The sequence below is a fragment of the Sorex fumeus genome, unplaced genomic scaffold, assembly GCF_029834395.1.
Source record: "Sorex fumeus unplaced genomic scaffold, SorFum_2.1 ptg000111l, whole genome shotgun sequence".
Classification (NCBI taxonomy): domain Eukaryota; kingdom Metazoa; phylum Chordata; class Mammalia; order Eulipotyphla; family Soricidae; genus Sorex; species Sorex fumeus.
The window spans coordinates 9,571,261-9,585,851 of record NW_026606168.1 but is presented as its reverse complement, the minus strand read 5'-3'; the positions used below and the strand labels follow the sequence as shown (position 1 = coordinate 9,585,851).

The following is a 14,591-nucleotide window of genomic DNA, read 5'->3' as shown; positions in this document are numbered from 1 at the left end:
TGGGTTATAAAAAAATATATGTAGAACAATAATATCCATGGCCAGGGAAAATAGAGGTTAGGAGAACTGGTCAATGGTGGAACTAACCGCGAGTGTGTGGGGGGCTGAGGGTAGGTAATATAGAGAAGATACCGCTATGACAATAGTAGCTGGAAATGATCACAGTGAACAAGATCTGGGGGTTCAAAGTAGGTAAAGGGATATTCTTGATAACCTTTCAGTACCAATATTGCAAACCACAATGCCCAAAAGGAGAGAGAAAGACAGAGAGAGAGAGAGAGAGAGAGAGGGGAAAAGTGCCAGCCATAGAGCCAGGCAGAGGATGGGGAGTGGGGGTTGATGGGAGGGAACCTGGGGACACTGGTGCTAGGAAGTGTACACTGGTGGAGGGATGGGTGTTGGAATATTGTATGACTGAAATCCACTCATGAACAACTTTGTAATTGTCTGTATCACAGCGATTCAATAAAAAGGTTAAAAAAAAAAAAGCTTCTCTGGGGTCGGTCACATGTCTCTGTGCTTTCTGACTGCAGCATCAGGTGCTAAATTAACCGAGATGCTGGCTCCCCCTGGAGAGCATACTGATTTTAACATGGACTTTTGGGTAGGGTGGGGCGATTAGCATTTCAATTTAGGGGAAGTTTGAGGTTTCTTCTCTAAAAAAAATTTTTTTTGGTTAGTAATCCCTTTGGAAGAAATGATCATGCAAAGATAGATAATTATGTATATAAGGTTTAGGAGTAGGGAAAAAATAGTGATATGCTTGCTCTTTAGTTCTTAAAATGTGTGGGTATGAGGTTGTGCTTACTTTGTGCTTTAATTTTATGTGTGTGAAGGCGAATTAGTTTTATTTCAAGAAATTTACTTTAAGAAATGTGAAGCTGGGGCTGGAATGATAGCACAGTGGGTAGAGCATTTGCCTTGCATGCAGCCAACCCAGGTTTGATTCCCAGCATCCCATATGGTCCCCTGAGCACTGCCAGGAGTGGTTCCTGAGTGTAACCCCTGAGCATCACCAGATATGACCCAAAAAGCAAAAAGAAAAGAAAAGAAAAAGAAATGTGAAGGGAGAGAAGATGGAGAACACGGGTTTCTACAGAGTAGTAAAAAGCAGAGGATGGCTTTTGGAAGAAGCATTGCAGGTGGGTTGGCAAAGTGGAGAACGAGGAGGTAGACTCAAGGAAAGACTGCTCCCACATCTTTGTTTGACTTGTCTCATCCACCTGGGAGGATGGCCTGACTTGGGACAGGTGTGGCAGAGTCTGCTGTGAGCATCTACACGAATGGTACAGATGCCCGTGCCCCACCGGCCCCACATGGCAGCTGTCAAAACGCACCTGAAACCCATTTCTTCTTCCATGCCAATGGTTACTCAGCGAGCAATCACGGGGACTCCAGCAGAGGGAGGAATTGCTCTTTGCAGGATAGGAAAGTCAGCCCAACCTCTGACCCAACTGCTAGGAAGAGGCAAACGTATCCAGAACTAGGAATTATTCAATGTCCAGTCTCCAAAATTAAGAGGATACTAACTTTACGGTGTTTTGACTTGAGAGTAAAATGTTTTCCTGAACTAAAGTATCAACAAAATTATTTATTCTTCTAATCTCATTTTTTATTTCTTGGCATTTTTACTTCGTGTCAATGGCTTGCCTTTACCGTTTAAAACTAGACTCTGAAATCTGTCGCAACTGTGTAGGTGTAACATTTGGTCCACTGCCTGATTAATTAATTCCCCCAGAGCAGCCTTTATTTGTCCAGCACATGCTTTCACAGGCATGAGCTGGACAAAGCTCGTGAAAGCAAAGCTGTCCCTTTAGGAACCAAGTATCGACTATGACAGAAAAGAGCAAGAGTGAAGACATGACTACGGCTCAGGGCAAGAACCCTCTGCTTCCACGAGGGTAGCCGCTCCCGGACCTTGTATTATGTGAAAATCCCATTGCAGGAGAATTTGCAAGAACCAAAGGTTTTTACTATTATTATTTGGGGGGGGGGGTCACACCCAGCAATACTCCTGGCTTGTGCACTCGGGAATGACTCTTGATACAGCTCGGGGGACCATACGGGATGCTGGGAATCAAACCCAGGTTGGCCGCGTGCAAGGCAAACCCCCTACCTGCTATGCTATTGCTCCAGCCCCAGAACCAAAAGTCTTCAATACTTACTTTTCAGGCGCATTTTGGCAGCTGCCCTGTGGAGCTGGTGGGACATGGTGTCCATGTCCATAAAGACTTTATGAAAGCATGCCCTGAATACCGAGCTCACCAAGAAATAAGCCATGTGATCCCAAATGAGGAACATGGCAGCAATACTCGATGCAACTTGAATTTGCACCACTGGGCACCGCACAGCTATTTTCCATTTCTAGACTCTGCGGTTCCCCTCCTCTGCAACATCGTTTATGAAGGTGGTGCTTCCTTGCCATAATGAGCACATTTTCCTTCCATTTCTCCGTTCCTCTGTTTAACCCCTTTCTGACTTTATGATCTCTCTCTGAACTCCACCTCGGCCCTGGTTTCAGATCCTCAGCTGCAGGAAGCTTGCAGGGAGTTGTTGGGGTCTGTTTACTTCCCAGACCAGAGCAGCTTGATTCTCAAGCCTCAGAGTCGAGGGTCACTTCGTGCTGGATCTGGCTACTGCAGACCCCCCCCCCACCCCGCATATATGCCAGCAGCAAATCCTACACCAGGCCTGGCCCCTGCCCTGTAAACCTGACTGAAATGGAAGCAAAAGGCGGGTTGCCATGCCTTGTCTTTCTCTATCCTGCAGACATCCTGCAGAAAACCTCAACTCTTTTGCTAATCACCTGCCTCCTCTTTGCAGTCCACAAGCCCTGCACTGTTTTAAAAGAAAAATGAAAGGGTGGAGTGATAACACAGTGGGCAGGGCATCTACCTTGCACGTGGCAGACCCAGGTTCAATTCCCAGCATCCCATATGGTCCCCTGAGCACTGCCAGGAGTAATTCCTGAGTGCAAAGCCAGGAGTAACCCCTGAGCATCACCAGGTGTGACCCAAAAAGCAAAAATAAATAAAGGTATTCTTTAAAAAATGGCTAATGTTACAAATAATTTTTTTATTGTAGAAAAAAATGGACTTACCTGTTACTTTGCACTGGAGGTTTGCATTGGTTTGAATTGCCACATCCAAATCCCAAACCCGAGAAGCCTTTTCCACTGACCCTTAGTGGAATCATATGGGTAATGGTCTTGAAACAGGCTCTGTTGGCACAGAGAGGCTGGTGGGTCCGTGGCAATGGGAGGAGCCCAGAAGTTCAAGAAAGTGGGGGTGTGGGCATAAGCCAGCTCCAGGGGCTCACCATGTCTCAGGCCCCTGAAGAAGCCCAGGCTCCTCCATGGACCGTGATGGACTCAGGAGTCCCAGGAGAGCAGCCATCACCACCATGGAGCACCGGCCAGGGCCAGTCCAGGCAGCCCAGCCCCGGGCTCCAAGCCGGGCCCACAAGCTGCCCTTCGTGCCCAGCACAGTGACCCGCGGGAGGGCCTGGCCTGAGTGGAGCTACTCCTAAGGCTGAGGCTCCCCCGCCGCCCCATCTCTTTAGGGGTGTGTGTTGTGGGGGGAGGGGGGAGGGGGTGGCTCTATCGGAGGTGCTCAGGGGAGAGTCTCATGGCTCTGCAGAGCTGACACCCAGCTGACTGCAGTATTTCTGCAGCTTGGGGTTGGAGAGGAAAAGGAGGTGGGAGTCAGGGTCCTTACAGCCATGCGGGCACAGGTTCTCACCCACACCAGGTGGCAGAGGGCACCAGAGTTTGTGCTGGAGGAGGCAGGGTTAGGTGTGCACCCCAGGAAGTCCGCCCTGCACACACACACACACACACACACACACACACACACACGAGCCACAAGGGCTGCCCATGGCGAGTCTCCCCACCGTTACACACGCAACACCTTGGAAATGACCACCCCGGCTTGCTTCCTCCAGGTCCTCAGGGCTGTTTCACGTCATGAAGCACAATCACTACAGCTGCCGCTTTGGCAGCAAGCTGGGGCTGCAATGCATCGGCATGCATGAGAACGGAGTCATCTTCAACAACAACCCGGCCCTCTGGAAGGCCGTGCGGCCGTACTTCAACAAGGGTGAGCAGGCGCCACCCTCTCTTGCCCCCTCGGTCACTTCTTCAACCCTGGGCGGCTTCCCCCACTGCCAAATACCGCGTGCCCACGCCCGCTCTATGTCCGCCCCCCCCCCCCGGCACCCCTGGGCCCTGTTCTGAGCACTTGGCATTTCTGAAGTCCTTGATAGAATCTGATGTTACTTGATGTAGTTTGCTGGGGCTTGGGAGTCACACCTGTCGCCACTCAGGGCTGGTTCCTGGCTCTGTGCTCAGGGATCATTCCTGGCAGGGCTGGGGGACCATATAGGACGCCGGGAATGGAGCCAGGACTGGCCGTGTGCAAGGAAGCTCCTGATTCTCTCCCTATACCCTCTCCCTGGCCTCACAGTAAGCACTTACTAGTTTAACCCACCGCAACCCCGCGTGGTAAACACCTGGATCACCTGCATTTTATAGGCAGGAGACTGGAGGCATACGGGGCTGGGGGGATGAGTCACTTGCCTGAGTTCCAACATTGTAAATGCTGGTCCAGGGAGCAATCCAGGGGTGGGGACAGGGAAGGGGGCCACATTTCTAGCCACAAACTCTGTTCTTGCCAGTGAGACTCACAGCAACATCAAGGGCAGTCAGAGATGGGGGAAACGGCAGAGGGCGTTTTCCACTGAGAACAGGAGCAGTGAGTGGCTGATGCCTCAGACGTTGGAACAAAGCAACTCCTCCATCTCTGGCAGAGAAGCAGAGGGCTGCAGAGTGTGGCAAGGCTGGCTAGGCCATGTCACTGGCAGCTTTTGAGAGGTGAGGAACTGCAGAGAGGCAGCAACGATAAGGACCAGCTAAGAGCTGATGCAGCCTGGTGACACCCAGGCCAGGCCAAGCCAATCCAGCCTCGACTCCAGCCCATCTGTGAGGCACACCAGGACCACACACCATTACTCTCCTCCATTCCTCAGTCAGCTACATTCTGAAACTCACTGCCTCCCGCCCCCACCCCATGAAGCCTGATGGCTGGCTGCCGAGACAAGGGAAGAACAAGCCTAGCCACTCTGCTCTCTCACACGTGTCCCATCGCTGCTGTCCAAGAAAAGGGACACAGCCCCAGTGACGCCCAGCATTCGGAGGTCCCCTGACAGCTCCAAAGGTCAGAAAGCCCATTGGGAGTCGCAGTGCTCTAACACTGGGGGATGGGGGGTTGCTGTTTTGCTACCTCACTTCTGGGGACTGCAGGGGAGAATGGGTTCCCTTCCTATCTTTCAGGCTTCTAGAAGCCACCCAGGACTGGAGCAATAGTTCAGCAGGGAGGGCGTTTGCCTTGCACATGGCCGACCCTGGTTTGATTCCCAGTATCTATCTCATGGTCTCCTGAGCACCACCAGGAGTGATTTCTGAGTGCAGAGTCAGGAGTAACCCCTGAGCATTGCCAGGTGTGACCCAAAAAGCAAAAAAAAAAAAAAAAAAGAAACAAGAAATCACCCACATTCCTTGGTCCAATCCCTTTCTATGATACTACACCCTGCTCATATGTGTAAAACGTGGCTTCAGGCTAGATGAGTTAGAGCCAATCCCTAGAGACATCAGCCTGGACACTGTTCAGCCAGGCCTCTGCACAAAGGGTTGAGCCTTTAGGATGCGTCTGTTGGACTTGCGGATGTGGAACTTATGGGGGTAAGAGGGTATTATCCTGGTCTTTCAGACTGGCTGGATCTTTCCTACAGTCAGAGAATTTGCCACCAGCCCAGGCCTGCATCATCATCATCATTATTATTACTATTATCATTATTATTAATATCATTAGTTTGGTTTGGGGCCTCACCTGGCAGTGCTCTGCTTTGTCCTGGGGCCACCTGTGGTCCCCAGGTTCAACACCAGCACAGGAATGTGGTCCAGTCCTCAGAGGCATCTCCCTGACCTTCCCCACCCCCACCTTTTATGTCAGTAAAAATCTTCAGATTTCTGCTTATCGCTCACTAGGCTCTCTTTCTTATTTGCAAAGTCTGCCTTCAAGAGGTTCTCTTGCATGTCTGGGATACTGGCTTTACCAGCAAGTCTGAATAACTAAACAATACAAGAAAAAAGAAAGAAGAGTGAGCAAGTGAGAGAGAGAGAGAGAGAGAGAGAGAGAGAGAGAGAGAGAACAGTGGTTGAGCTAGTTCTATTGAGGCACCCCATATCCCCCCCCCCCCCCCCACCGAGTACTGCCAGAAGGAATCCCAAAGCAATAGAGCCAGGAGTAAGTCCGTGTACAGTCAGTTGTGTCCTGCCAAAAATGAACGACGGGGGGGGGGGGGGGGGAGTGGGGGTGGAGAAGGAAGGAAGAGAGGAAGGAAGGGAGACGGAGGAAGAGAGGGACAGGGAGGAAAAGAGAGGTCGTGCTCAAAGGAAGTTAAAGGAACTCTTATGTTAGACTCTTCCTATCTTCATGACCCACTGGGTGCTCAGACGGGGAGGTTTGATGGACTAAAGGAGGCTAATAGGCAGTGGCCAGTGCCCTCCCGAACTCTCAGTCCAGTGGGAAAGAATCACTTAGTGGCCAGAGAGATGGGCGAGAGGATATGGGCACTTGCTCAGCACGAGGTCAACCCGGATTTGATGCCCAGCTCAGCATCCGTGCCCCAAACACCACCAGAGCAGAGATCCCCGAGCAGAGATGGGAGTGAGCGAGCCCTGAGCCTTTCCAAGCGGGGGCCCCCAAACAAAACCAAAATCACGAGTTCTTATGATGTGAGGTGGGTGGAAAGAATCAACGTAGTGTGTGGAGAGACTGAAATGGAGAGACACCAACAGGACTCACATTTCAGACTCAAAATTTGACACCAGGAAGCAGCTCGGGCTCCCAGCGCCCAGGTCCCATTTTGGGACTTAGTAATGCAGCAGCACCCACACCACCTGTTGAAACCAAACCATCCTCTGACCAAACCGAGACCCTCAGACAAGTCTCAATAAATAAATAAATAAATAACCAACCAACCCACCAGCCAGCACAAGCAGTTTCATTTTCAGTCCCACTCAGGGCTGGCCCTAGCCGGAACAGCCCACCCTACAGAATCTGGAATAAGATGCGTAAGCTTCACCACGAGTCACACAGGTGAGACGGCGCCCGCAAACAAATTAGGAGACAGCAGCCAATCGTGAAGCTAGACAGGAAGCCGTGGACAGTCCGGCCGCCCTCTGCCAGCCAGGCCCACCCCCCACCCCACCACCCCCACCCCCGCCACCCCACCGGTCTCTGTGCGTCTCGGTACTCACCCCCTTTTCTCTCCGGGCCGTGCGCGCCCACAGCGCTGTCTGGACCCGGCCTGGTGCGCATGGTGACCATCTGCGCCAGCTCCCTCCGCACGCACCTGGACCGGCTGGAGGAGGTCACCAGCGAGTCGGGCTACGTGGACGTGCTGACGCTCATGCGACGCATCATGCTGGACGCCTCGAACGTGCTGTTCCTGGGGATCCCCTTGGATGGTAACTGCATCTTCCTTCTCGAGCCCTTCCTGGAACACGGAGTAGGCGGGCATGGAGACAGGGGATTCAGGAACCATCTACGGTTGCCAGGGCACTGATCTGCCTCCCCCCTCCCCCCCCCCCCACATTCAGGGCCACGCCCGACCACACTCCAGAGACCCTGAGTATTGAGGATGGGGTCCTTCGGGGCTGTGTGTGTGTCTCTAGCCATCTTTCTAGCCCCTGCACACTGCCCCTGTTCAACATCTCCAAGTATTCCTAAGATATTTGTCTCCTGATGTGTTGATTTTCCACCATTCTTAAGACCATCTTCTATTTCTTTCCCGCCTCTCCTCATGGCTCCCAGGAAATAGGAGCTTATCCATGGGGGAAACTGTCCACCAAAGCCAAACTGGCATATTTAACCATTTCAAGCCACACTTTTGACCGTAGCTTTGAAGTTGAAGGAGGCCAAAAAAACAGGCTCTTAATCACTGTAGCAAACCAACTGACCCTGACCTCAGTGTCTACCTACAGATACAGTTCGATGTAACACACGTACATAAACAACATACGTACACCTACAGAAATACACATATATATATACTCTCCCTCGAAAACCTCTGATTCTATGCAATGATACTGGTGCAGCTGCTCAAAATAATACCATTAATTTGGTATCTATTGTATAATTTTTCTACTGTCCTGGGCAGTAGAAAAAGTTGTTTTCACAAATAGCATTTGCATATAACTTAGCATTTGAAAACACCCTAACAAGATGTTGCTCCAAAAAAGCTACTTTCTGGCGCTGGATAGTACAGTTGGGGAGTGCGAGTATATTTGCCTTGCACACGGCCAACCTAAGTTCTATCCCCAGCATCCCGTATGGTCCCTGACTACCACCAGAAGTAAGCCCTGAGCATCATCGGGTATGGACAATCCCCACACCTTCCCACCCAAAAGCTGCTGCTTTCTTCATTATACTGCAGAATGAATATTATGACACATTCACGCAGCCCTGCTGACACCCAAATCCGAATATTGGTGATCTGGATGATTCTATTCTTGATATCAATACCACACCCAAATTCATGTAATTTCTCCTGAAGTAATTTATACTATACCAGCATGTATTGATTTGTACTCATTCAACAAACATTGATTTGTTTTATTTGATGCCAGCCATGCTCCGAGGTCCCGAGGTTTACTAGAGCAGTGAACAAGATAGTAAAATTTTTGGTTCCAAGGAATTCCTTACAGTTTCTCTCAATAGTACAGTGGGTAGGGTGTTTGCCTTGCATGCGGTCAACCAGATTCGATTCCTCCATCCCTCTCGGAGAGCCCAGCAAGCTACCAAGAGTATCCTGCCTGCACAGCAGAGTCTGGCAAGCTACCTGTGACATATTCGATATGCCAAAAACAGTAACAAGTCTCACAATTTGTTGTGAGATGTTACTGGTACCCGCTCGAGCAAATTGATAAACAACAGGAGGAGAGTGCTACAGTGCTACATTCTCCAGGGGACAATAGAGAGAAAATGACCCCAGGTCTAGTCATTAGGAGGGAATGGTAGTCTTCAGGAGGGAACAGCGAGTGTCCTGAGGGGAAAATAAAGCAGGGCCCAAGGATGGTGAGTGAGGGGGAGGTGGGTGTTTTTGGAGGGTCACACCTGGAGGAGCCCGGGGCTTACTCCTGGCTCTACACTCAGGAATCACTCCTGGCGTGTTGTCTATTGGGGTGAGAATTCATGCTAGACTGACAGTTTAATTCGCAAAGGGGGAAGCAGAGGTTCTCTTACCCCTAGTATTGTACTTCATCAAAGCGTAGTTGTTCAGGGCTGACTATGCATGAGGGCCTGACACTGAAAACACTAAGATGAGCATTATACTCTGCACGTGCTGCATATAAGCAACACGAAAGCTGTGCCGTGGGGGCTGGGAAGGAACGCAGGAACATAGAACATTGCGTTGTGAAGACAAAGAAATGCTCTTAACTCAGTGTGCCATCCATGCCGGCATGTGCCATGCCGCTTGCCCCACACCAAATGGAGTTGAAATGTGCCTGTTGGCTGCCTAACAGGAGAGAGGTTGGGCTTTCCGCTGTCTCCACTGCTTGAGGGAAGGGCACCACAGAGCCCCCAAGCACCTCTCCCACCCCACTCCCATCCCCCATTGTCCAGAACAAAACAGGAAGGGGTCAGAGACTGCCAAAGAAGGACCTGGAACACTAGGCTGAGTGTCCAACAGAAATGAGTGAACCCTGTGGATCTCTGGTTTAGTCAAATCAGAAGCCAAGCAGAACAAATAAGTGCTTGATTTGTCTATCAGTGTTGGTAGGGGTACAAATACCCCGCTGCGGCTGGAAATGCGCCTGACCAAGAACACCAGCTTGGAGAACTGAGAGGGGATGTTCTTTGCACCAAGTGACCCTTCTCAGAGTTCCTACGTTCGCTCAACTCGCTGCTCTTCTGTGTGTCTGTTTCTGCAGAAAGCGCCTTCGTGGTTAAAATCCAGGGCTATTTCAATGCGTGGCAAGCGCTCCTTCTCAAACCAGACATCTTCTTTAAGATCTCTTGGCTTTACAAGAAGTATGAGAAGTCTGTGTAAGTAACACACAGCTGGGAAGTTTATCACCAAGATTGGATGTTTGTTGTTGCTGTTGTTGTTTTTATTTTACCTTTGCTATGCTTGGCCTTTTTCTGCAAAATTTTCTGCTCTCCTGACCCCAGAGGAGGGAGTGGGGGGGGGGGGGGGCTGAGCTGCTGCTGCAACTGTTCTCATAGCAGTGGGGCTGCCTGTGGCCAGACAGGAGAGCTTTGGGCTAGTCCAGCCTCCCGCTGAGCAGGGCGAGTGTGTGTGTGTTCTAAGACCTGGTTTCCGGAGCCAGGACCTTGGCCCATGTGGGAGCTGAAGGGAAGGGTTGGCTCAGCATCTCTGTCAAAATGTTCTTGGCCTGCCCGCAAATTTGGAAACACTGAATTCTTTCACACTTGCGCTGATTCTGAGAAAAAACGTTCAAAATGATTCGGCTTGTAGAGACTGACGGCGGCTGCCTCAGAGGAATGTTTTTATAATGAACCTGGGTCATAATGAACCTAATTTTTCTTTAGTTGTATGACTTTTAAGTGCTGTGCTTTACAATACTGTTATTAGTCAAGTACAGCATTCCAACACCACACTCTCCACAGAGTGCCCACTTCCCTCCTACACCGTGGTCCTAGTACGCCACTCAACTGCCCACTCCCTTGAACACACACACACACACACACACACACACACACACACACACACACACACACATACCAGCTCTGCTTTGGAGCATTTGTTATTTCCCTACTACGTTTCTTTATATCCTACATATGAGAGAGATCATTCTGTGTCTGTGTATGTTCCTCTTCTTCTGACTGACTCCACTCAGCATGATTCTCTCTAATAGAATGAATCTAGTTTCAATTAAATTGTGATCTATAATAAAGTAACATAATGGAAGACTAACACCCAAGAATAGTAGAGATAAGGGCCAAAAGGATCGCTCCATGGCTTGGAAGCTAGCCTCACATGCTGGGGGGGAAGACAGCTAGGATAGAGAAGGGACCACTAAATGAATGATGCTTGGAGGGCTTGCTCAGAATGGGAGATGCATGCTGAAAGAAGACTATAGACCAAACATGATGTCCACTTACTACTGGTATAACATCCAAAAGGAGAGAGAGAGAGTAAAAGGAAATGTGCCTGCTACAGAGGTGGGGGGAGTGGGGGATGGGGGGTGGCAGGAGGGATACTGGGAACATTGGTGGTGGAGAATGGGCACTGGTGGAGGGATGGGTACTCGATCATTGTGTGACTGAAATGTAATCAAGAAAATTGGTAAGTCTGTATCTCATGATGACTCATAAAAAAAAAGAATGAAAGAAAATAAATTGTGATATATAGATGTGTCTCGGAGAGCCCGGCAAGCTACCGAGAGTATTAGATATGCCAGACACAGTAACAACAAAGTCTCCAATGGAGACGTTACTGGGCCCGCTCGAGCAAATCGACGATCAACGGGAGGGCCTTTACCTTTACCTTTTATATAGATGTGTACCTAGATATATCAAGGTGTTCTCTATGAATTCAGAGGCCGGGGATATTTTAAAACCTCCTGGACCATTGGGGGCAGTTGGCCAGGTGTCAACGCAGAAGCATTCAGAATGTTCCAGTGGAGGAGATGGTTGGTAGGAGTGATGATGAGGCTCCATGAACAGCGCCCTAAATATAGAGGCGAAGGTGGGGGTGCCCGACGAACCCCCGCAGTCAGTGGGGTTGGGTAGTGAATGGGTGAACACAGACACTGCTGGTGTGTGTTGGAGGCATGTGAGGGTGTGGGCATCTCAGAGACATGGGTGATGCCCCTCAGTTAGAGAGAATTGGTTCCCATACAGTCTAAAGAGTACCTCTCAAATGTGTAACTCTCAATCTAGTTCTCTAAAGAAACTTAAAAAATTGTCCCTTACTTTTCCAGTTAAGCTGGGGTAATCACAAAAGACTATTTTTATCAGCATCAAAAGGGCTATAAGTGACCATTAAGAGGGCTGTAAGGCTGTCAGTCTGTAAGTGATCATTCGAAAAGGAGGAGAGGGACAACTGTTCACTAATGCAAGACAGAATAATGTCTTCCTAAGATTGGGTGAACAACCCACTCACACATTAATGTATTCACGAACAGGCAAAGGTGAGACTAACCGTATTTAAATCTCAAGGTGTGGTCTTAGTGTTCATCAATTCTCGTCCTTTCATTTGACTTTTCTCTTGGTTTCTGTTTCATTTTGTGTAGTTTCGGGGCCATACCCGGCAGTGCTCAGGGCTTACTTTTTGCTCTGTGGTCAGAGATTACTCCTGATGGGCTCAGGGGGCCATACATGGTGCTGGGGATCAAACCTGGGTCGACCACGTGCAAGACAAGTGCCCTCCCTGTTGTGCTATCGCTCTGGCCCTGATCCTTTTATTTGAAAAGAGACATAAGGTTCAGAGATTGAAAGAAGGTTATGGTGAGTGGGAGCCCAGAGCACAATACAACCCCCTTGGCTACATCCTCAAAACGTGTTTACAAAAACACATTTATGGAGCCAGTTATGCAACCCATGCTTACTCGGTGTTTACAGTGTGGAAGAAACTATAGCATGTCAGAATAAATATTAAAAATAAAACTTACTTTGAGTTAGTGTCCAGAATGAGAGTGCAGGTTAGTCCAGAGAGAATGGGTGGGTGATCAGACAGCCCAGTTCCCCTGAATCCCACTGAAGTCCTTCACTCACTTTTTAAAGATTAAAATGCTATGACGGTCAAGCAAATTAAATTTTCGCTTTATGCTGTCCCTTTCTTTTCTTTTTTCTTTGTGGTGCTGGGGATCAAACCTAGGGACTCACACAGGCAAGGTGATGTACTCCACCACTGAATCACATCACCGGCCCTGACGATTTTAGCTCTGTAGTATTAGTTTTATTATTTGGGGCAGGGGACACTCAAACTCAGGTCAACTGAGCATAAGGAAAGTGTACTTGCCCACTGTACTATCTCTCCAGTCCCTTGATACTAGTTTTTAAACTTTTAAAGAGATTGCATTGCTTATTTTTCTCCCTGTACCTAGAAAGCTAACTCCAGTTTATTTTTCTTTTAGGGAGTATGGGGTGGGGGGGCATACCCAGCGGTGATCAGGGCTTACTCCTGGCTCTGTGCTCAAGGACCACTCCTAGTGGAGCTCAGGGGACCAAAGGGGACTGGTGATCAAACTGAGGTCAGCCACATGCAAGACAAATTGCCCAACTGCTGTATGATCTCCCCAGTCCCAGATAACTCGTTTCTTAATATGAAGTATATTTTATATGTGGTTTAAGGATATTTATAAACAAAATGTAAGTTCTTTTGCTTGTATTTAATGACTTAAGTCAAAACTGATCATTTTAAACATTTAAATGATACATAATCCATTTTCCTAGATGTCTTAAATAAATATTGATAATTTTTTTCCTTTTCCAGCAAGGATTTGAAAGATGCGCTAGAAATCCTGATTGAAGAAAAAAGGCAGAGGATTTCCACAGCTGAGAAACTGGAAGACTGCAGAGATTTTGCCACTGAGCTGATTTTTGCTGAGGTATTTTTTTTTCTTTTGGATTGTATTTTTTTTTGGTATTTTTTTTAATGTAGGAGTATGTGATTTATTCAGCCATTGATTAAGATGATTGACATGGTCACAAACTCCACTACTTTAAAAAAAATTTTTATTGAATATCTGTGAGTAGACCATTACAAAGTTGTTCATAATTGGGTTTCAGTCATACAATGACCCAGCACCCATCCTTCCACAAGTGTCCATGTCCCACCAACCTGTGTCCCCTATTTCCCTTCTATCATCCCCCAACACTCCACCCCTTGCCCCCAGTCTCCCTCTATGGGAGTCACTTTCCTTATTTATCTTACTCCTTTTCCCTTTGTATATTATGGTTTGCAATACAAGTGTTAAGAGGTCGTGGTGTTTTTTCAGGGCATTCAGTATTTTTATCGGGACAGTAGGCTGGAGTAGCTTTTTAACTGGGTGGCAGCTTTAGGGTATGGATGTGAGGCTTCCAGAAGTACAGGGAGGTAGGGGGAGGTAGCCCATCCTGACCCCCAAGAAAGCCTGGAGTTTCCAATCACAGAGCCCACATACCAGAATTTTCAGCAGATTCAAAGAGGTCTTTCCTGAGACGGTGAAGTCAGGCTGGGGGTATGGCAGCAATTTTGGATTGTGGGAGCAAGCAGCTGCCAAGGGCTCTGTATGGGCAGGCATCGGGCTGACCCGCCCCCTCCGATTTACCCCGTCTGTTCAGCCTTGTGCTGGTCCGAGATTAACTGTGGCTTTTGAGATTTATTAATGGGTCTCCGAAGTTTTGCTGAGGTATTGACTGTGACCCGGCTTCTTAATTCCCACATAACATGTATGACTTTGTGTTCCAGCACGGAAAGATTCCCTCTTCAAATAGTGGTGTATTTCTGTACTTAAGCCTTTTTTTCCCTCTACTATTTCTATAATGCCTACCCAAGCAGCCCACACATTAGACATTTCT

The 14,591-nt window shown here is 48.7% G+C and overlaps 1 protein-coding gene across 2 annotated transcripts in view; it reads left to right on the top strand.

The window, feature by feature from the left end:
- Positions 1–14,591, top strand: part of LOC130043104 (aromatase) — a 72,846-nt gene that overhangs the window by 54,004 nt on the left and 4,251 nt on the right. For both annotated transcript variants that reach the window (XM_056135415.1, XM_056135414.1), the window contains exons 4-7: positions 3,943–4,097; positions 7,352–7,528; positions 9,995–10,109; positions 13,525–13,639. In XM_056135415.1, the coding sequence (XP_055991390.1) occupies positions 3,943–4,097; positions 7,352–7,528; positions 9,995–10,109; positions 13,525–13,639 (562 nt within the window). The remainder of the gene's footprint in view (positions 1–3,942; positions 4,098–7,351; positions 7,529–9,994; positions 10,110–13,524; positions 13,640–14,591) is intronic.